At 33.3% G+C, this 22167-nt stretch overlaps 2 protein-coding genes across 2 annotated transcripts; one reads left to right on the top strand and one right to left on the bottom strand.

Annotated features, from left to right (window-relative positions):
- Nucleotides 1-13099: 13099 nt before the first annotated feature.
- On the top strand, nt 13100-17914 carry LOC124928814 (protein LIKE COV 2). Its single transcript, XM_047469066.1, has 7 exons — nt 13100-13294; nt 14398-14450; nt 14531-14640; nt 15545-15712; nt 16168-16265; nt 17064-17190; nt 17679-17914. Exons 1-7 carry the CDS (start codon nt 13187-13189, stop codon nt 17777-17779), a joined length of 765 nt encoding a protein of 254 aa, XP_047325022.1. The 5' UTR covers nt 13100-13186; the 3' UTR covers nt 17780-17914.
- A 110-nt stretch (nt 17915-18024) lies between these two features.
- LOC124928815 (polypyrimidine tract-binding protein homolog 3) lies at nt 18025-21950 on the bottom strand. Its single transcript, XM_047469067.1, has 15 exons — nt 21926-21950; nt 21500-21567; nt 21328-21399; nt 21182-21258; nt 21011-21092; nt 20173-20296; nt 19881-19945; nt 19747-19796; nt 19619-19660; nt 19450-19501; nt 19162-19183; nt 19049-19062; nt 18869-18976; nt 18657-18800; nt 18025-18568 (listed from the first exon to the last, which is right to left on the bottom strand). Exons 2-15 carry the CDS (start codon nt 21554-21556, stop codon nt 18179-18181), a joined length of 1299 nt encoding a protein of 432 aa, XP_047325023.1. The 5' UTR covers nt 21557-21567; nt 21926-21950; the 3' UTR covers nt 18025-18178.
- Between the last annotated feature and the right edge of the window lie 217 nt (nt 21951-22167).

The raw sequence follows: 22167 nt of genomic DNA, 5'->3' as shown, positions 1-22167 counted from the left end.
ATATAATTTTAAATTCTTAAATGGTTAGAAAACCATTTTGCAAAATTATCACCAACATCGAGAGAATTACAATATACCCTATAAACCATAAATTTATAATATGTTATATCATGTATATTTATAGAAGTATTAATAATTATTTATATATAACGAACTTACTTATAGTATGGATCTACTCGGGACAATTAAATAGAACATACAGATGTGTAGCTCGAAGTTCTTCATCGTTCAAATGCCTATGCGTCAAACTATCACTTGGGGTCAAGGTAATTGAATATAGAATGTGGAGGAATAGATATATTAATTGCACCTTATATATTACTTTGTGGTCTTTTCCTTTTTGATTACACATGTGGTTCAAAAAAGTGGGATGCAAATGTGGATATTTCTTCAACGAGATAAGAGCTGCATATAGAGGCTATCACTTTTGCTTTATTTTTCACTTTCTTTTTTAAATGATTTTAAAACCTAAAATAAACTCCATATTATTAACAAATCATAAATAATATATAACTTAAATATAATATATAGTGTACATTTCAAATGGATACATCCATCTATAATGAACGGGACCTCCAACTTTGGCTTCATAAGGAAGATGCACCAAAATATACTTCATTGAGTCAAAGAAAGATGGAAGAGATATTCTTTCTAGATTACAAAGAATCACTGGAATATCAACTTCTAATCTTTTAATATTTGAGATACTCAACGTTGTAGATCAAAGTTCATGAAAAAAATTACTCAAATCTATTAACGTACCCCACATATAATTCGTTAGTAATTTCTTGAAAACAATTGGAAGCAATCGTTCCTTGAAGATATGACAGTCATGGCTCTTTAGCCACTTCAACTTGTATTCACTTAAATCAATACATCTTGCAATGTTTGACACATAACCATCCAGAAATTTTAGACTTTTAAGTCATTCAAGCACTATTCGATTTTCTTCTTTGGTTAATGTGTAAACAAATTTAGGCTTTGGGTCATTTCTATTAGGATGTACATGTAGTGTGGGACGATTGCAAAGAAGAAACAAATATTTTCTCGCGTTGACATTGTCTTTTGTTTTTCCTTTCACATTCATCATTGTGTGGATAACATTGTCAAAAACATTTTTCTCAATATGCATGACATCGAGGTTGTGATGGATGAGAGAATGATTCCAATAAGGAAGCTCCCAAAAATACTCTTTTTGTCCAGTTGTGCAAGACTCGGAAACCTACAGGTGTGTCAGGTGGATTTTCCATAGCCGTGGGCAAATCACAAACCATCGATAATATTTCATTACCACTCAATTTTTATGGAGGAAGTGATATCTCAATTCTGTCTTTGATAAAAAAAAATCTTATCTCGTCTGAACTGATGGTGTTCTAATAAAAATTGTCTATGACAATCAAAGTAGTAATGCTTCATACCAAACTTAAGTCTTAAGTCTGAAGCATTTTGATTTTTTCATTCAAATTGGACATCCATCAATTCTGGCAGTACTCCAGCCAGATAGAATTGCATAAGTTGGAAAATCATTAATGGTCCATAAAAGAGCCGCTTTCATATTGAATGTTTGTCCACTTGATATGTCAAATGTTGAAACACCTTCAACCCACAATTGTTTTATCTCTTCTATTAATGGTTGCATATAAATATCAATATTTTTCTTTGGATTTTCTGGATCGGACACAATTAAAGAAAGAAATAGGTATGGTGTTTTCATACACATACCTGGTGGAAGATTGTATGAAGTCACAATCACCGGCCAACAAGAATAATTTTTCCAGACATACTTTGTGCAAATCCATCAGCGCACAATCCTAAACGAATATTATGATGCTCTGCTGCAAATTCTGGATATGTACGATCAAATGATTTCCACGCTTCTCCATCTGAAGGATGACACGTAGAATCATTTTCAATATCATGTCGTGCATGCCACGTCATATGTTCAGCTGTCACATTCGATGCATATAATCTCTACAATCTTGGCGTCAAAGGAAAATATATTAATTGTTTACAAAGCTTTTTCCTTTTTGATTTTCCATCATTTTGCTCGTATCTTGGTTGTAAGCAAAACTTACAATGTTAAGATAGATTCTCATCTTTCTAGAAAATCATACACCCTCTATTGCACGCATCAATCTTTACAGCCGATAAACCTAAATCTGTAATCGATTTTTTCGGATTATAATAATTTGTGGGCAAGTTGTTGTCATGTGGCATTAGGTTGCGCATTAAATCGATAATATCATACATTGCGCTTTCAGATAAATTATGATCAGATTTGAGGCTGATAAGTCTCGCAGTTGCTGATAATTGTGTTTCACTTGGGTGACCTTGCCAAATAGGTTAATCTACAGCATTTAACATTTTCCTAAACTTGTCTCTTTCAACAAGATCAACTAAAGGAACGTATGAGGAAGAACTTTCATCTTCATTTTGTATTGGCGGATCACAACTAACAGAAGCATTGAAGATCATTTTACAATACAAATTAGTGTCATCAACACTAAATTTTGGTTCAGCATTAACTTGTCTACCCGAAAATTGCACAAAATGAGTTGGTGGTTCCCCATGACATACCCATGTATAATAGTTCTCAATGAAGCCACTTCGATAAAGATGACTTCTACAAGTTTCTGAATCCTGAAATTTACGATTTCCATATTTTCTACATGGGAACAAAATATGTCATGCATTCATAAATTTAATATTCTCATAAGAAAATGTATAAACTCTTCAGTCTTTTTAATGAACTCATCAGTTAATCCTCAAAAATCTAACAAATTTTTGTTGTACATCCACAATCGATCTTCTCTCATATTTATAATATGCACCCTGATAATATATATATATACATTAATTCAGATCTAAACAGATTGAGAAAGAGTCAATATAAGCAATTAAAATTTGTATTTTTAATTCTACATACATATTGGAATTATGGATTCGAAGAACATACCGGCTCATACGAGCGTAGGATCAATTTTGAAAGGAGAATATCTTTGTTGCATAATTTAGTACTTCTTCTGGTGTCATGTTCTTCACACAAACAACTTTTTGGTTATTATTCCTTACATAGTGCACACATAGAGTAAGAATCCAATAAAATCCTTAAGAAAAAGTGTTTCTTATTAATATAACAAACATTACTATGAAAATCTAGAGTCCTATATTTCATCATCTCCAACATAACTAATTTAATCATGAATAATGGAGAATCCTAGTGAATATCATTTTAAAATTTTGCAATATTGGTTCAATGGATTGAATGTTCTAACACAGGGTTAGATTTCAAATAGAATTTGCATGATTAGCTTCTTTTTGTGATTCAATGGGTTGAATCCAGATTTTGCTTACCAAATAAATTTCAACAGTTTCTTCAGTAATCTCTCCATTTGAACCTCTATGAGAAATATTGTAAGGACAAAATGTCTGAAGAGGTTTACTCTGGTGGCTAGGAAGAGGATACAATGACTTAGCAGAAGATTCAAGAAAAAAAAATGGAACTAGAATGAAAGTGACAACACCACCTGAAATAAAAATGAAACCCAGAAATTTAATTACTCAAAATTTTCAAGGGTTATACCGAATCAGGTAAAGAAAACAGTCCTAAACATCATAATCATCATGAATCTCAAAATTTATTAATCGGAAATGAACAAAAACGGCTAGAAGATCATAAGAAACAAAACCATAAATGAACATTTTTAGACTAGATTTTCTTACTAATCAAATGTGGATGTTGGTCGTGAATGAGCTCTATTATCACTTTCTGTTACCACTGTAGAGTAAACAATCAACACATTGTTCATGACTGTAGAGTACCAGCGGCGAAATTTGCAAAAGATAGAGACATAGGAAAATTTGCAGAAGATAGAGCACTGTCTCATTTAGAAGGAAATGAAGTTTGTGACGGAACTTTTGACGAAAACTTTCATACAAATTCTGTCAAAAATCTATCATTAATAACCCAAAAATTTTGACAGAACTATCGTCGCTTATTTCGTCAAAATATCTATTGAAAAACATGTCATTAAAAAACATTTCTGACAAAATCTAAATTTGTCAAAATATATATCAAAAATACTTCGATGGATTTTGTGTCCTGTGTATATTGTTCATAAAAGCAATGGAAATAGCTTGGGCTAAATTTCCTTAATTATTTTCTACGTTTTTTTCTATTCTCATTAATTTTCTGACGTTTATTATTTTTGTCACAAATGACGTAGGTAAAATCGTCGGAACATTCTTTTTTTTTAGTGTGATGGGGAAGGGACTCCAAGTGCTAGGACAGTCCAAATCGACTAGAGAACACGTTTCCATTTTGTTTTTTTAAGTTTTTGTCCAATTGTTTAGGCAAAAATGGAGATTTTCGTTAGTAGTTACTTCAAGCCTTTTAATCTCTCTCCAAGCTTCCTCTTCAACTACTTAGCAAGTGGGAAAAAGGTAGGCTTAATAGGTAAGCCTAACCCCGGGATTAATGAAATAAAAATAGTTGGCCTCCAAGTTTGCGAGCTTGGCTAGAATGACTCAGCTCGTTTCCGAAGTTGAAGTCGGTTGCATTGGGAATCCTTCCTCCCTAACTTTATTTTGGTACCGGACTCGGCTTGGATGGTGCACTATAGTGAATTAGCGTATTATTAAATTTGGAGCATGTTATTCGCGTCTATCGGATCTCGGGGAGCTTCTCGGCCGACACATGTTGAGCCACGGGCTGAGATCGATTTCTTTAGATAGTAATCTTCGGGGCTTTAATTTTCGTAGACAACACGTCTCTTGAAGTGGATTGTAGCTTCACCAATGTCTAATGGAAGTTTAATCCCCTAAATTGGACATAGGCAACTTACTTACGAGCCCTCTCATGGTCGACATAGACTGCAAAAGAGGTCATGCTTAGTACCAAATTAAAGTTTAGTCATATGCCTTTAATTTGGTATATCATAGGATTTAAACGGGGAAGTATAGATGAATTTCTCTTCAATGGAAGTTCAATATATCTTCATTAATCATTAGGCTTATGCCATTTTGACATGTTCTTCATCGCTCTTCAAGAGACCTATCATCGTATAGAGGTTAAATGCTATATTGAGGTCCGTTATTGAGTTATGGATAATTTGGTAGTTCATGGACAAATTATGGTGCTCTCTAGCTCTAGGAAAATTTGGTAGAAGGCATGTTGGTCTAGAATTCGAGTTGAGGTTTTGCTTTCGAGTTCCATCACGATTCTTTTCAACCAGAAAATTATAGGGATAGAAACTCATCTTCTAAGTCTCGCATTTTTAGTCGTCTCAATACATGCCTCTCAATGGTCATTAACAGTTTCCGGCATAACTCATTGTATTCCAGTCAAATTCCACACAAAAAAATCCATATACATACAAAAACATGACAATGTAAAAGTAGATGAGAAGTTGTTTCAACATCTTTGTAACACATACGACAACGACTCACAATAATTATGCATTTTTTTCATACATCTATCGTCAATGAGAATTCCGCTGTGAATAACACTCCAATCAAAAAATGAGATCTTAGTAGGCATCTTAGACTCTCATAATTTTTCCCAACAAAGATCAATTGGGCTAACCTTATTGAACAAATGTAACAATGTCCCACATGAAAGTTATTTAGATCACGTCACTGCATAGGTTTAAGAACTAATTTTCTAATCGTAAACTATAAATTAACCTAGAGGATATTCACCTAATTTTAAACTTCGGTTGAAATTTACAGGTCATCTCCTTCAAGTGCATGCTTGAAAGAGATGATCTAGAATCATTCTATGATCCATTTACAAACAATTTACGAAGGAAAATTAAGATTGTGTTGAGGTTTCGAGAACTTTTAGAAATGTTTTGACTGTTTGTAAAGTTTTCTTTATCTTGCTAGCTAGAGTGATTAACATGTTCTCGTTCTAATCAAAAGGCTTAGGCGAATTTCTATGATGATTTTAGGACGGTTAGAATCATTTTAATTTGATAAATTCAACGATAATATCAACTTTTCTTCAATGTTGACTAAATCTGGGTCAGTGTGAGCGGTCTGATTCACAATTAAGTTGGCTGAACCAGTTCTGCCATAAGGCCTGTTTGTTTGGCAATTTCTACACTTTAGGCCATTTTTTATTTAAGAAAGCTTTAAATATATTTTTAAAATCTAAAAAAATAGAAAATGACTCAGAATAAATTTTCACATTTTATGGAACTCGAAAATTCTAGTTAAAGGTAATTTGGTTATTTTATCTCATTTCACTTAATTTGTAGTGTTCATAACTTGTGCTACACGTATCCTAAAAATATGAGGATAATTTCATGATGATTCTTGAATTATTTTTTATTTTTTATGCATTAACTTCAATATTTGGACACATTGCAAGTTTGAACCATTTTTAAACCGAATCGTTTATCGGAATTCTGTTCATATAGGCTAGGGGCATACGTAGGGAAATGAACGAAATTAGGTTATTGATTTAAATTAAATAAAATTTGTGTAACTTGTCATGATTAAAATAAAAATGCCAAATTTGGTTTGGAGTAAAGACTCTCCATTTGGACAGACATGTAGGACATAGCGCCAAAGGTTTTTTCCCACACATAACCAAGCATCGAGCACAAAATATTTAAAAAGAAAATTTTGTTTTAATTTTTCGAGAAGTAAACTAAGTGGCGATCTTAAAAAGAGTCAAATAACTATTTTCTCAATTCTATTTCGGTTCATTATCTCAATTTAAGACTTGACGACTCCTGAGAGAGTTAATCTCTCGTTTAATTTTACGAGATTCGAGAGAAATGTGAGCCATGAGACTTAGCAAATTAATCGACTAAAAACATTTTTTTTAAATACACAGGTTGAGCTTACTATTTCGGTTTATTGTCCCACTCGGCATTCGAGAGAAATGTAAGGCATGAGGTCGACTAATTTTGGATCGCACGAAACGTTTTTAAAGATGGGGGCTTAACATTAAGATCGAAATCGAAACGGAGTGAAATAAAAGGCGTACACTCATATATTATTGAGTTATGAAGCCTACACTTATAATAAACTCTACAAGTATTAATTAGACTTAATTGGGTTTGTATTTAGTTTTGGGCTTAGGCCTGACTATGAGTTATTTGGGTTTATTACCTGAATGTTTACCCTATAAATATGTGATTATTAAGGATTTTACAAGGTTGAGAGATAATTCTAGAGATATAAAGTGTGAGGCAAAAACTCTGTATTCCTTCTTCTTCATAGTGAAATCTAGTGGTGGCTAAAGTGGACGTAGCTCAATTTGAGTGAACCATTATAAATTTGTGTCTTCTTGTGTTCTTTTTCTTACATTTTTATAGATTGTTTCAAGCTGGTCAGATTTGGGAGATATAAATCCTAACAACTGGTATTAGAGCAGTTATGCTAAATCTGAGCATTGGAAACGATGGCAATCGAGAGCAGTATAGGATATGGGATTGGAAGTATGGGACATATTTTACCTTCTGGAGAATGCAGATTGAAGATTATCTCTATGGAAAGAAGCTTCATGTTCCTTTGAGTAACAAAGTAGAGAAGATGAATGAAGTTGAATGGAAACTCCTTGATAGACAGGTTTTGGGAGTTGTCCGATTGACGCTAGTCAAGATGGTTGCTCACAATGTAGCAAAGGAGAAAACCACCATGGGTCTGATGAAAGCTCTTTCTAATATGTATGAGAAACCATCTACTAACAACAAGGTACATCTAATTAAACGACTCTTTTACTTAAGAATAGTTGATGGTACTTCTGTCACTACTCATTTGAATGAATTCAATACAATTGTGAATCAATTGATATCTATTGAGATTGATTTTTGGGCTGAAGTTAGTGCCCTAATTTTGCTATCATCTCTATCAAATAGTTGTGAACCTATGAGGGCAGCAATTAGTAATTCAGTTGGAAGTGCTAAACTGGAATTTGTTGAAGTTAGAGTTGTATTCTTACTGAAGAGGTTTGTAAATTTGATTCTGGTGAAACGTTTCAAAGGTTCTGCTCTAAATGTGGAAAACATGGGCAGCGGTAATGATAGAAATTTTAACCGAGGTAAGAGCAGATCTATGTCGAGGAGCAAGAGAAGTCAATCCAAGTCTGGGCGGACATTTGAGTGCTAGAATTGTGGTAAACAGAGTCATTTGAAGAAGAACTGCAAAGCACCGAAGAGAAACAATGATGATAAAAATTATGCAGCCAACGTTGTTACAGAAACTATCACTGATGCGTTACTTCTGTTTGTTGATAGCCAGATAGATTAATGGGTTTTGGACTCGGTAGCGTCTTTCTACACCACTACCCATAAAGAATTAATGGAGAATTATGTGACTAGAAACTGTGGGAAAGTTTATCTCATATATGGTGAGCCACTGTATATTGTTGGAATGGGGATATCAAATTGAAGATGGAAATTGGTTTTGTTTAGAAGATTAATAAGGTGAGATACATTACAGGTTTAATGCGCAATCTGATTTTTGTTACACAACTTGATGAAAAAGGTCACAATTTCAGTTGTGGAAATGGTGCGTGGAAGGTGACTAAAAGAGCAATAGTTGTTGCTCGAGTCACAAAACTAGAACGTTATACATGACTTCAACATGTAAATAAACAGTTGTTGCTGTAGTTGATGACTCGAAGAACAGTGAGTTGTGGCATTGTAGGTTAGGCCATATGAGCAAAAAAGGGATGAAAATTCTTTTGAAGAATGAACAGATTCTAAAACTGAAGTCTGTTGAACATCAGTTATGTTAAAACTGCATTCTTGGAAAACATAAACGGGTGAGTTTTTTAAAGATTGGGAAGGAGCTCAAGAAAGAAAAGCTAGAGTTGGTACACACTGATGTGTGGGGACCTGCACTTGTTTCTTCTATTGGCGGATCACAATACTACGTGACGTTTATAGATGATTCGACAAGAAATGTATAAGTATATTTTATGAAGCACAAGTCTAGAGTATTTGTTATTTTCAAGAAATAGAAGGCTATGGTTGAAAATGAAACAAATCAGAAAGTTAAGTGTTTGAGATCCGACAACAAAGGTGAATATATCAATTCAGATTTCAAAGAGTATTGTGTTGTGAATGGGATCAGTATGGTAAAGATTGTTTCCCGAACGCCTCAAGAGAATGGAGTAGTTGAATGAATGAATCGAACATTGAACGAGCGTGCTAAAAGCATGAGATTGCATGCATGGCTGCCTAAAACCTTCTAGGCAGAAGTTATCAATACTACTACATACTTAATAAACAGGGGACCCTCTATTTCTCTTGAATTCAAAATTCCTGAAGAAACCTGGAGCAATAAAAATGTAAACATTTCTTATTTGAAAGTGTTTGGTTGTTTATCATATGTTCATATTAATGAATGTGATAGGAGAAAGCTTGATCCAAAGTCTAATAAATGTTTTTTCATTGGTTATGGTGATATCGAGTTTAGTTATCGTTTCTGGGATAATTAAAGTCGGAAGATCATTCGTAGCAGTAATGTTACCTTCAATGAACAAGTTCTCTACAAATATTGTGTTGGGAAGACATTATATGGTGATTCCAAGTTGGAAGAGACTGGTACAGTCGATTTGAAAGAATTTTTAGCTGAATATATATCGATTATCGAAGAAGAACAATGTGTTATTGAAGATGAAATCGTTGAGAACATGGCCCCAGAGGTAAATCAGCAAACACCGGTTATACAGTTGAGAAGATCGTCAAGGAATCGAAAATCATTTGAGAGGTGGTCTCTATCTCTGAACTATATCTTATTGATAGATAGAGATGAACCTGAATGCTATCAGGAAGCAATACAATCTGATGAATCGATTAAGTGGGAGTCTGCGATGAAAGATGAGATGGAATCTTTGATGTTGAATTAGACTTGGGAGCTCACTAAGCTACCAAGGGGAAAGAAAGTATTTCACAACAAATGGATCTTCAGAATTAAAGAAGAACATGATAAAACCATGAGGTACAAGGCAAGGTTGGTTGTGAAAGGATTTCAACAGAAAGAAGGTATTGACTATAATGAGATCTTCTCTCCAATGGTTAAATTGATGACAATCAGAACTATTTTGAGTTTGGTTGTGAAAGAAGATCTTCATCTTCAAAAAATGGATGTCAAAACTGTGTTTTCTCATGGTGATTTAAATGAAGAGATTTATATGCGACAACCAAAAGGATTTGAAGTCAAAGAAAAAGATGAGCTCGTGTGTATGCTTCAGAAGAGTCTGTATGATTTGAAACAGGTTCCAAGGTAATGGTACAATAAGTTCGATAGCTTCATGAAAAGTAACAATTTTCTGAGGTGTTAAACTGATCATTGTTGTTTTTTTTGGAAAAATAACTTAGCATCATTTCATTAAAAAATCCCAAGAACGGGAAAAAACCACGAGTTTAAGAGATCATTCTAGACAAACCTAGAATGATTTTGAAGTCGTATCATTCTAAATAAAAGCAAAAATGTAAATGAACTATCTGATTACAATATTTTCGTTTCTAATAATTTTAGTAAACAGTAAATTCCAATTTTTGTTGATATTCACGTTCCCGCAAGTGCGCCACAATTCGAGACTATGTCTCTCCATAATTCTTTAACACTTCTACGGGTTCTGCCATAGACTCTCGCATTACGTTCCTATCAAATATTGTAAACTACTACTCCAAAGCCGCACTTGAATATGTTTTTTGTGAATCTGTTTCCTTTGGCTTTAAGTAGTATTGCTCATTGTTGTTATATCAAGAGGTTTGATAAGTCGTACATTTTTATGCTCCTCTACGTTAATGACATGTTGATTGTTGGAGCAAACTTGTATGAGATTAACAAGCTCAAAAAAAAGTTGTCTGAAAGAGTTGTCTGAAAAGTTTCATGAAAAGTAACAATAAGTTCGATAGCTTCATGAAAAGTAACAATTTTCTGAGGTGTTAAACTGATCATTGTTGTTTTTTTTTGGAAAAATAACTTAGCATCATTTCATTAAAAAATCCCAAGAACGGGAAAAAAACCACGAGTTTAAGAGATCATTCTAGACAAACCTAGAATGATTTTGAAGTCGTGTCATTCTAAATAAAAGCAAAAATGTAAATGAACTATCTGATTACAATATTTTCGTTTCTAATAATTTTAGTAAACAATAAATTCCATTTTTTGTTGATATTCACGTTCCCGCAAGTGCGCCACAATTCGAGACTATGTCTCTCCATAATTCTTTAATACTTCTACGGGTTCTGCCATAGACTCTCGCATTACGTTCCTATCAAATATTGTAAACTACTGCTCCAAAGCCGCACTTGAATATGTTTTTTGTGAATCTGTTTCCTTTGGCTTTAAGTAGTATTGCTCATTGTTGTTATATCAAGAGGTTTGATAAGTCGTACATTCTTATGCTCCTCTACGTTAATGACATGTTGATTATTGGAGCAAACTTGTATGAGATTAACAAGCTCAAAAAAAGTTGTCTGAAAGAGTTGTCTGAAAAGTTTGCAATGAAGGATTTGGATGCTGCAAAATAAATCATTGGGATGAGAATTTTCAGGGATGAATAAGTTCTCAAGCTTTCACAAGAAAAATATGTGAAGAAAGTTCTTAGCATGTTCAACTTGTATGATGCAAAACCAGTTACTACATCCTTAGCTAGTCACTTCAGACTATCTAAAGATCATTCGCCTTCAACAGAGGAAGAGAAAAATTACATGGTCATTGTTCTGCATGCCTCTGTCATTGGTTGTATTATATATGCGATGGTTTGCACAAGACCAAACATTACACATGCAATGGGAGTTGTTAGCAGGTTCATGAGCAACCCGGGTAGACAACATTGGGAAATAGTAAAGTGTATACTACGATACTTAAGAGGAAGTACGGGTCTCACTTTGTATTTTCGAAAGTCTAATATGGGTTTGGAAAGATATGTTGATGCTGACAATGGTGGTGATGTTGATATTAGGATGAGCACAACATTGTACATTTATACTCTAGGAGGTATCAATTAGGTTTCAAAATTACAGAATATTGTCTCTTTCTAGTTGTGAGGAATCGTATGCTGTTGTGACAGAGGTTGCTAAGGAGATGATGTGGTTACAACCCTTTTTGCGAGAATTGGGTCAAGACTACGAGGGAAGTGTGTTGCAATGCGACAGTCAGAGTGTCATTCATTTGGCAAAGAATCCAATTTATCATGGAAGCAGGGTCGGCTATTAAGGTGGGCAAGATGGGCCACCGCCAAGGGCCCCAAAATTAAGAAGGCCCAAAAAAAATTATGCAGTACTATAAAAAAAATCATGTTTTATGTTTCTTTGTACTCGGCTCTCTCTCTCTCTAAAAAAATTTTATGCAGTACTATAAAAAAATTATGTTTTATTTTACTCGGCTCCCTCTCTCTCTCTCTAAAATTTAGGCCCCAAATCTTAGATCGCCTAAGCCCCAAAAATGAACGAGACGGCCCTGCATGGAAGGACAAAGCATATTTAGGTTCGTTATCATTTCATCCGGTCAGCTTTAGAAGATGAAGTATTAGCTTTTGAGAAGATTTTTCAGGAGTGAGAATCCAGCTGATATGATAACGAAAGTTGTGACAGATGAGAAACTAAAGTTGTGTGCAACTTCAGTTGGTCTTCTTCGTTAAGACACCGGATGGAAAAGCCGCTACCAATCGAGAGATGATGAAGTTAGTCTCCAAGTGGGAGATTGTTGAGTTATGGAGCTTACACTTATAATAAACTCCATAAGTGTTAATTAGAGTTTATTGGGTTTGTATTTAGTTTTGGACTTGGGTCTGACTAAGAGTTATTTAGGTTTATTACTTAAACGTTTACTCTATAAATATGTGATTATTAATGATTTACAAGGATGAGAGATAATTCTAGAGAGATAAAATGTGAGGCAAAAATTTTGTGATGACTAAAGTGCACGTAACTCAATTTGAATGAACCACTATAAATCTGTATCTCTTGTGTTCTTTTTTTCTTGTGTTTTTATATATTGTTTCAAGCTTATGCATTTAAATTATTTTTTTAATTTTTTTTACATTTTAAAAGTGTGATCTTATTTGTATCCTTACAAAGTTACAAGGTTTTTTCTTAAAATATAGGTAAGCTTCGGAAAAAAAAAATGAAAACAGCGAAGGAGAAATAACTGGTCAACTCGCGATAAAGTAACACACAAGTCCAATTTCTCGCTCTCTCCTTCTAACAGTTAGATGATGGAGGGCATGGAATCGACGTCGGTTGCGACCGGGCATTCCGGTAACGATCCCGAGGATCCTGAAAAGTCACCTCCCGGTTCCCCTAATTCCTCCACTCGGAAGGTCAATTTTTTATCTCTTCTCAATGATTATCTATTTCTGTAGACTTGACTACTCTTTCCGCACGATTGACTTGATGATGGACTGTGTTTCTTTTCTTTTTGTTAAATCGACCAACTCCTGGATCCGATTTGTGTCCAGTTACTTGTTTAACTTTACAATGACATAGCTCTTGCAAATCTTCTGTGTACCGGCACTATTTTCGTTAATATCAGTTGTTTTAGCAAAGTAAATTGAGGACGTTTAGCGATAGTAGTAGACCATTTCTAATGAACATTTATGGACGGGATCAGAAGGATTGAGGAGAAGATAAGCTCACAATTGCATGTGATGCTTAGTTTTGATCAATTAAATTGTGACTACTTATATAAGCTCTTAGTTATCATTGAAAAGACTTCTGAAACAGGCAACATTTCCCTGGATCTGTTCAGACTTAAGAGCATGCATTCATCTTATGTAATTGTATTGGATCATTTTCCTTGCTATTCTTATTCCAAGATGCGCAATGTTAAGTTACTGGTTTGAGCTTAATCTAGTATCTATGATGAAAGGGAAGGAAAATATGAAGGCTTTTGATGATCATGGTTTGTTCCTCACATTTGGTTTAGGGTATTTCAGCATAGGAACAATATGTTTCATGTGTGCTGTGTCTAAGTGTCTAGTGGGGCAAAATAAACATCTATCAACTGGATCCAAGGTCATGTTTGCTAATGGGGATCAAGGATTTTGTTTCACTTTGTTTATATGGCTTAAAACAATACCACAGTTTTTAAGGTATTCAATTGTATGGCTACCGTTAAGAAAAGGCATTGTATTGAACTTTTTATGAGCTTATAGTGAAAGAATTGATCCATTTAAATAAAACAAATCGAAAACATTATATTAATTGATTTGATCCTTTTTTGTTTGTTGAGAAACTATTAATTGATTGGATATTATCAAATGAAAATCTACAAAGAATGAAAAATTATGTAATAAGGAGAGAAAAAAGAGTAGACCAATAAAAGTGATGCACAGCACAACCAATTGGTTATTTTAATGGATAATCTAGGTTCTGATTTATAGTTAATTTTTAACTCATCTATTTGGCCATAACATGTCACCAGGCTTGCTATGCTGTTCTACAAAGTTGGGTTTCAAAGAAGTTCATGACGGGATGGTAATTAAATAACTGAACATTACTGTTTATTTTCTTTATTCTTTCTGCAATTTGATATGTATCTGAACTTGGAATTTCAGTGTGGTTCTTTTTCCAGTAGCTGTCACTTTTTTTGTCACCTGGTGGTTTATTCAGTTTGTTGATGGTTTCTTCAGTCCCATATATGAAAGACTTGGGGTTGACGTATTTGGTAAGCTATAGAATAACAACATTTATTTTTTCTTTCTGTTAGGCTGGTAGAAAATGCATGTTTCACGTGTTGAGTCACAAATTTGTCTAGTGACATAGAATTTCCTAGGAAGAAAAATCAATGACAGGTATTGAAAATTGAGGAATAATCTGTGAATATAATATGTTAGCTCCTTGTAGGCATTAAATATACTCTGGAAGGTGTTAAAGTGACACACTCAATGTTTCTGGAAGCCCAGTTTCTCACATTTATTTTATAAAGAGAATTTTATCTACAGCTTTTGTCGCTGATGCTTGTGGTTTTTATTTTATACTTGATTAAAAATTTGTCAAACAAAAGGGAAATCGTTACTTCCTAAAAATTAACAAAAATAGAAAATATAATCTGACCAGCTAAATTCTGATTTAGCTGTGATCTTAAAACCAGAAGCTTTTAATATGACATGTCTGTGATGTGACTAATGTGTAAGCATCACATTGTCATTTTTATGGACACCTCTTATTGAGATACTTGAATTTTGTCATTTAAAGTTATAATTGTATGTGCCACTGTAGTCTTTTAATTATGTTGAAAATATTTCATTTACTATTTCTAAATATCCACCTATAACGATTATTAGGAAAATTGACCCGAGTCTATTGTTGATTACAAGATAAGAACTTTAACAAATGCTGAAGTTAAGTTTCTATTATATATAGATTTTGTAGAGTCGGTACAGAGAGGATATGAGAAGTTATAATAGTAAATTCGTGGTAGTTCATTATGTCCCAAATGTATGAACATTACATAACTAATACTGTTGCTAAACGCATATCTGGAGTCTATTTAACACACAAAAAGCTGTAACCAAATATATGTTGCAAGGTAAATATTTTCAATGCTAATATTATCTCCTTTTTGGCAGGTCTTGGATTTTTGACATCATTGATTTTCATCATCTTTGTGGGTATTTTTGCTTCATCATGGTTGGGTGCCACCATTTTCTGGATTGGAGAATGGTTTATTAAGAAAATGCCCTTCATGAAGCACATATATTCAGCGTCCAAGCAAATTAGTGGAGCTATTTCTCCAGGTAGTGTCAATGCTGATTGTATTAAATTTTCAGTGATGTTCTATTGTATTTGCAATAGTAGATGGATAGTTTACCATCATCTAGATGACAAGAGCAACCATAATCTAGAAAACTAATAATAAGATAAATTAGATGACAAATTCATCTTTTAGTCGTCTTGCTTTGAAATACCAGTTCAATATTTTCTGGTATTCTATTTATATTGCTTCACATCTCTCTAGTATCCATTTTATATTTCTAGGACAAGAAATTTCTGAGATATTTTTGTTTCTTATATTAAATTTGATGAGATATTGCTTAAATAGGATTCATATTTGGCATATAGACCATTCTTCTTGATACTGCTTCAAAGTTCATATATTTGCAATAAAGACCAAGGATTTTAGATATTTTGTTTTGAGTTCAAACCTGAAGGCTAGATGATGAAGTGCTTACATTCCACTTTTACTTTACAGATAAAAATATCAGTGCTTTCAAGGAGGTAGCCATAATCCGTCATCCACGAGTTGGTGAATATGCATTTGGTTTTATTACATCAACAGTTGTTCTCCAGGTACTTATTTCCTTACATATGTTTGTGAGTTGTGGACCATTTGCCAAACTCTGATTTATATGGATTAATTGGCTACAGAAAGATAGAATTTCTTATTTCTTTGGAATTTGATTTATTGATGTATGGGCTAAAAAATGTAGAGCACTTGGCTTACATTATTTTCATAAGTTACATGGACTTGTGGTGGGTAAGTCTTCATGAATTTTTCTGTGGTACTTGATTTGTTTTTTTTACATTGTTTGTCTGTGATGGTTCACAAAAGAATTTTTAAGAGGGTAAAAAGCCTGTGATGATTGTGTATTAATGAATCAGTTAGTTACATGTATATTTGTACAAGTAAGAAGTTACCACTACTAAGTTAGTTCCTACTGAAAAGGAGATAATAAAGCCCGCTTCTTAATTCCTATGTAGTAGGAATTCGTTTTCCACAGTCTACACTTTCCATAGTAGAAACTTGTTTGAGTTGGTTAACTTAGGCTATTTGGGATTTGGATTATGGTTTCAAAACTAAACGTTTTTTAATACAATATAGTATATACTTTATCGGTATAATCTGAAAACCATGATAATTATTTAAATGTCCGTCATTAGATCTTTACAATGGTTGACATTCAGGCAATAAAACAGTCCATATGTTTTGGGATCACTTGACATAATCCCATTTAAGCTGCCCTTAATGAAGCCTAGGTTATTTTTTATTTATTTATTATCCATCAATATGTGAATTGGTTTCATTTATATTATTGTAAAATTACATTGAGTTGGTGTTGAGAATAAATTTGAATTGGTTGATTGCAGAGAGATAGTGGAGATGAGGAACTATGCAGTGTTTATGTTCCAACAAATCATTTATACATTGGAGACATATTCCTAGTCAATTCCAAGGAGATCATAAGGCCTAATTTATCGATTCGAGAAGGAATAGGTCAGTCAGTTCTTTCTTACCTCTCTTTCTTTGCCTTCATACATTAATTATCCACACAGTCAACAAGCTCTCTTAGATTAGATTGTGGTTCCCTTTGATATATATATATATATATCAAAGTATTATATATTAATAATGTGATTAGTTTGAAACCTTTATCCTGCAACAGTATCTCTTTAGTATTATATATTAATTCTTCAGGTTTGTTACACCTTCTTTTCTTGGTTTTCTTTAGATTCCCACTAAAAACGCTTTGTTGGAAAGTGTGTGGTGTCCTCCAGGGAATAAACCCTGGTTTTCAAAAATATATATACTTGCCAACATTGGCTTAATCACATTAGTTGAAATATATAATTAGTTAGAAACTGTTAATAGACTTAAAAGTGTATTAATAGAGTGTATTTTAGTATCCAATTTAGTATTTTCTTTTGGGAATGTTAAAGTTGTGTTATTAAATTTTGATTAATTTGTCCCTTGTAAATTTGCAGAGATAATTGTGTCGGTTGGAATGACAATGCCACAAGTTATTTCGCCATTGTCAACATCTCATCGTCTGAATGAGAGGATACCCTTAAACAGAATGATGTGAGCAAATGAAAATTTGGATGTATTTGTCGACTCTTTCAACATACATTATATTTGATTGTATTGTAAATACAATAATGATTAATTTCCCTACTCTACTAGGTTTTGATTTGTTAAGAAAAAGTTTAACATTTCTTGCTACACAGCCTACACTACTTAAGTCTTTTGTCAAGATTGCTTATCCTTGTTTGTTTGTTTATTTATTTAGAAAAACAATTGACTAAATTATACACCATATAACTCAGGACAGACAATAATAATAATAATGTTACAATAAAAAGAAGATAGTTGTTCCAATAATCAATCAATCAGAAGGCAAAATCTCACAAACAGTTTGAAAAGTAAAGGAGATAGAAACAGTTGTAGTGTGTTATTTAGATGAGATAAAAAGCAACAAGTGACACTAGATGTTGTGCAACTGAGAAAAGGATATACGAATGACAGAAGCATCTAAAGTGGTAGCATGCTTAGACACGAGGGCTTCAGTGGCCTGCTCCTCCGTCTCGAACATGACAAGAGCCTGCTTCTTATTATTCATCTCAAACACCTTTGTGTTCAGGATCACCCCATGTTCTTCAAAATACGCCACAATCTCATCCTCCGTCACATCCTGGGGGATACTCGAAATGTGAATCATTTTCGTAGGCGAGCAACAGTACCGATAGTTCTTCGCAGCATTTCTGTTAAAACGGTTCAGATTTGAGTTGCTGTATTCGTGCGTGTCTGCACCAGTTGTGATTGTTGGATGCTTTGAGAAATTCACTTCCAAACGCTTCCCAAACACAGTTGTACCCTGTTTCAATTTCATTTCACCTACTCAGTCCCCCCTCTTTTTCTCACCATTTTTATATTTGGAAAAACTGGTACAAACAAAAACCAACCTTTAAGAAATGAACGGCTAACTCCGCCTGGAAACCATCCCCCATCTGGACTAGTGCGTGATCGGGTTTATTGCGTAGCAGCTTGATTCTTACAATGTTTCCGTAAATTGAAAACAGGTTGAACAGCTTATTCTCATCCATCTTCTGCACACACACAATTTACAATTAATAAATACCAATTCACTCATTTGTATAACAAGGGTGAGACTTACATCAGTATTGAAGTTCGATACAAGAACGGTACACCTGTCGTTTGTCCCGCTTATTCCTGGAGGTAAACCTCCTCCAAAGGCAGCTGCAACAGCAGCAGCATTTCCCATCTACAACAAAACACACAATAATAAAGACTGAAAAAATAAAAGAGTATATGAAAAGACGTTAAATAATCTCACCTGTGGAAATCCAGCTGCAATCAAAAATAAAAAAATATATTACAATATCAGTTGAAATTTTTCATCAAATCGCAGCATCAATTGGCATCAGATGCTTGAAATTTAACACATACCTCCCATGTCTCCATACCCAGCCTGAAAATGAAAATTATAAACAGATGAATGCCAAGAGCTTGTGTGATATAGGGTTACTTGTTTGATATAGGATTATTTGGGTTAAATGATTAAAATATTTCAAAAAAATTTATAAAAAATATATTTAATATTTCAAAATTTATTATAAAAAATATATTAAGTAATGACATTTAGTAATTCTGATTTGAATGATGACGGGATAAGGGGATTCATCAAACAAGACCTATTATCAGCAATTTATATGGACAAAATAAATTATTTGTTACCTGTGAGGGTCTGCCCTTAGGTTCAGAAGGCAATGCCGAATTTGTGAAATCCCTATTATAATACAGAAAGAGGTTAAAAGTAAAATTACAAAAGCAAAACATATCGATATATATATATATATATGATAGATTGATTGATTGATTGAAGGCAAATAAATAGCAGAATTACCTTGATCTCTCATTATTGTAGTTCACTTGTAGTTCATCAAGGCTGAATTAAAGCAGAGAATGTCAATAGAGTAAAACCATTATAAACTAACAAACAAGCAGTAGCACTAGAATGTCTCAAAAACTTACTTTGAGAACTGAATGTCCAGCTGACAGCAGCCATCGTAAATGTTACGCCCCTATTTTGATGTATGATTGCGGTTAGCTTTTCAAAACTATATATTTTGTTTGACTTATAAACATGTGAATAAAATTACATATACCTGAAGTGAATTTCTAGCATCAGAAGAACTCTGACGTGACTCAAACTGTATAAGTGCTTGAAAACCTGCAAAATAAATAGACACTTGAGAAAAATACAATACCAGACCATTTATTTTATTTTTTTATAATATGCATGGAAGATCTCAATAGTCTTATCAAATCAGATTGTATGGAACAGATTTTCTAATGAAAAAAGGTGTAAGATCTTTACATATATCATCTCTCTTAATAGAATAAGAAAAGAAAAGAAATGAAAGAGAGGGCGAAGAACAGAAACTTGGAGAAGCTGACCAGCGGACTTCTGAAACGTGACGATCTTTTCCACAAACCCGTGCGACTTAAACACTTGGTGCAGCACTTCCACAGTAATAGGGTATTGCATGTGATGAACTGTAACTAAGAGAATTCGATTGGGCTGTTGTATATCCAGATTTGTACCCAACAGCAGCAGAGCGACATAGAAACAGGTGAAAGAGAAGAGAAAAGAAAAGAAATGAATAGAGAGTAATAGAAGAACGATTCAGAAACCATATTGTTATACCAAATCAATTCTTTTTGTATGCTTGAATATAGAATACATAATGACAAAGAAATACACTCATATTATCAACTGAACACCTTATTTGAAAACACTTATTTTTATGTCTCTGGATTCAGATGGATGAATCACAAGGTGTTAGAATAATAGGCCTATCTATCTGGAAACAATTTCTTAATAGGTTTCAAAAAATTTAATGTGTATGATTAATTTGGTTGTCAAATGTGATCTAATCTCAATCCACATCCAAATGAGTTATCTACCATAAAAAGTGTTTCCAAATGGATTGTCTTTTAGGCCATCCTCACTTTCAGTTGACATTTTTTTGGCCTAACACTATTGTCTTAAGTCATCATTTCCTTTAGTTGTGCTAAAGCTTTCTTAAATGTGTAGTAGTTCTTCTATGATTCTATCTCTTTCGTAATGCATACTTCCCCCAAACAATAAACCAGTATACAATTAACATTGAAAAATATTAGGGTTTAATAGTGTTTGACTGAAAACCAAATCAGAGTTGTGAAAACAAATACATACCAATCAAGGTCCAACAAATCAAGTTCGTAAAATATTAAAAAGTGGAAAGGAACTAACCTCTTCAGCTCGAGTTTGTGAATTCTGATCAATAGTTGTTAGTTCCTGATGTGATGAGAATTGGACATAGACATTTCGTCCCCTGGATATGAATATAAGTTTGTAAGTAAATTGAACATATCTTCCGGGTAACGAATGAAATAGAGAACACTCTTATGTTATGTATGATACCTTATGGCCGGTTGAACATTTGCATAGAATTGTAATGCAGTAATAGCTGATGGAACATCTTGCATTTGAAGGAGTGCCTATAAAATACAATTCAGAAAAATGAAATTTACTCTTTAAGAATAGACCTAAAAAGATAGAGGAAAAACCTGATTTTTTGCTCGAAGCATCACAAGCTTAGTGATGACCCCAAATGGCTGGAAGAGTAGAAGCAAGTCATTCTAAATAAAACAAGAACATATGTTAGATGACAATATACCTAAAAAAAGACATAAGAATTTCATCCATTTTATAAAAGCTAGAACTGTTTAGAGAAACTACCTCTGAAATCTCGTGACCCACATTGCGAACATGAATGACTTTTGAAGGATCCGTCATTGTAAAAAGACCTGAATCAGACACAAAACACAGATGAAAAAGACGATGAAAATCACCCAATCTTAGCTTGCTAAAAATTGTCAACTAACCCTAACTAACTAAACAAACAAACAAAAAAATCAACCATAACCCAAGTTTAGTCTTCACCTTTTGTTTGATTAAATCAAAAACCCAAATCGATTAATGAATGAATTCGCAGTACGACTAGTGAACTTGGTTCAAATCCCTATAACTCCGACTAACAAAATCTATTCCGATTAAACCCAGTATGTAGAACATAAACTAAAGAAGAAGTAGATCATCAAATCTATAAATCAAGTTAAGAACGGTTGATTTAGATGAGAAAAACAAAAAACCATTATAGCTCACCTTGCGATAAGATGCACCCAAAGAGAGAGAGAGAGAAAGGGACTGATAAGAAAACCTATTTCCAACAAGCAAAATGCGTCCCACATCAATATATGAATGATTCTCTTTTTACTTTCTTTTTTTTTTTTCTAAAAGATTCAATAATTTTATTTATTTATTTTGTTTTGTTAACAATATAATAATTTAGTTATTTATCATAATTATTTTTCTAGATTAAAATTATAAGATGTGTAATTTGGAAT

Source organism: Impatiens glandulifera, chromosome 3 (genome assembly GCF_907164915.1).
Source record: "Impatiens glandulifera chromosome 3, dImpGla2.1, whole genome shotgun sequence".
NCBI classification, from domain to species: domain Eukaryota; kingdom Viridiplantae; phylum Streptophyta; class Magnoliopsida; order Ericales; family Balsaminaceae; genus Impatiens; species Impatiens glandulifera.
Note: the sequence above shows the minus strand (reverse complement) of the source record. Positions and strands in the feature narration are given on the sequence as shown.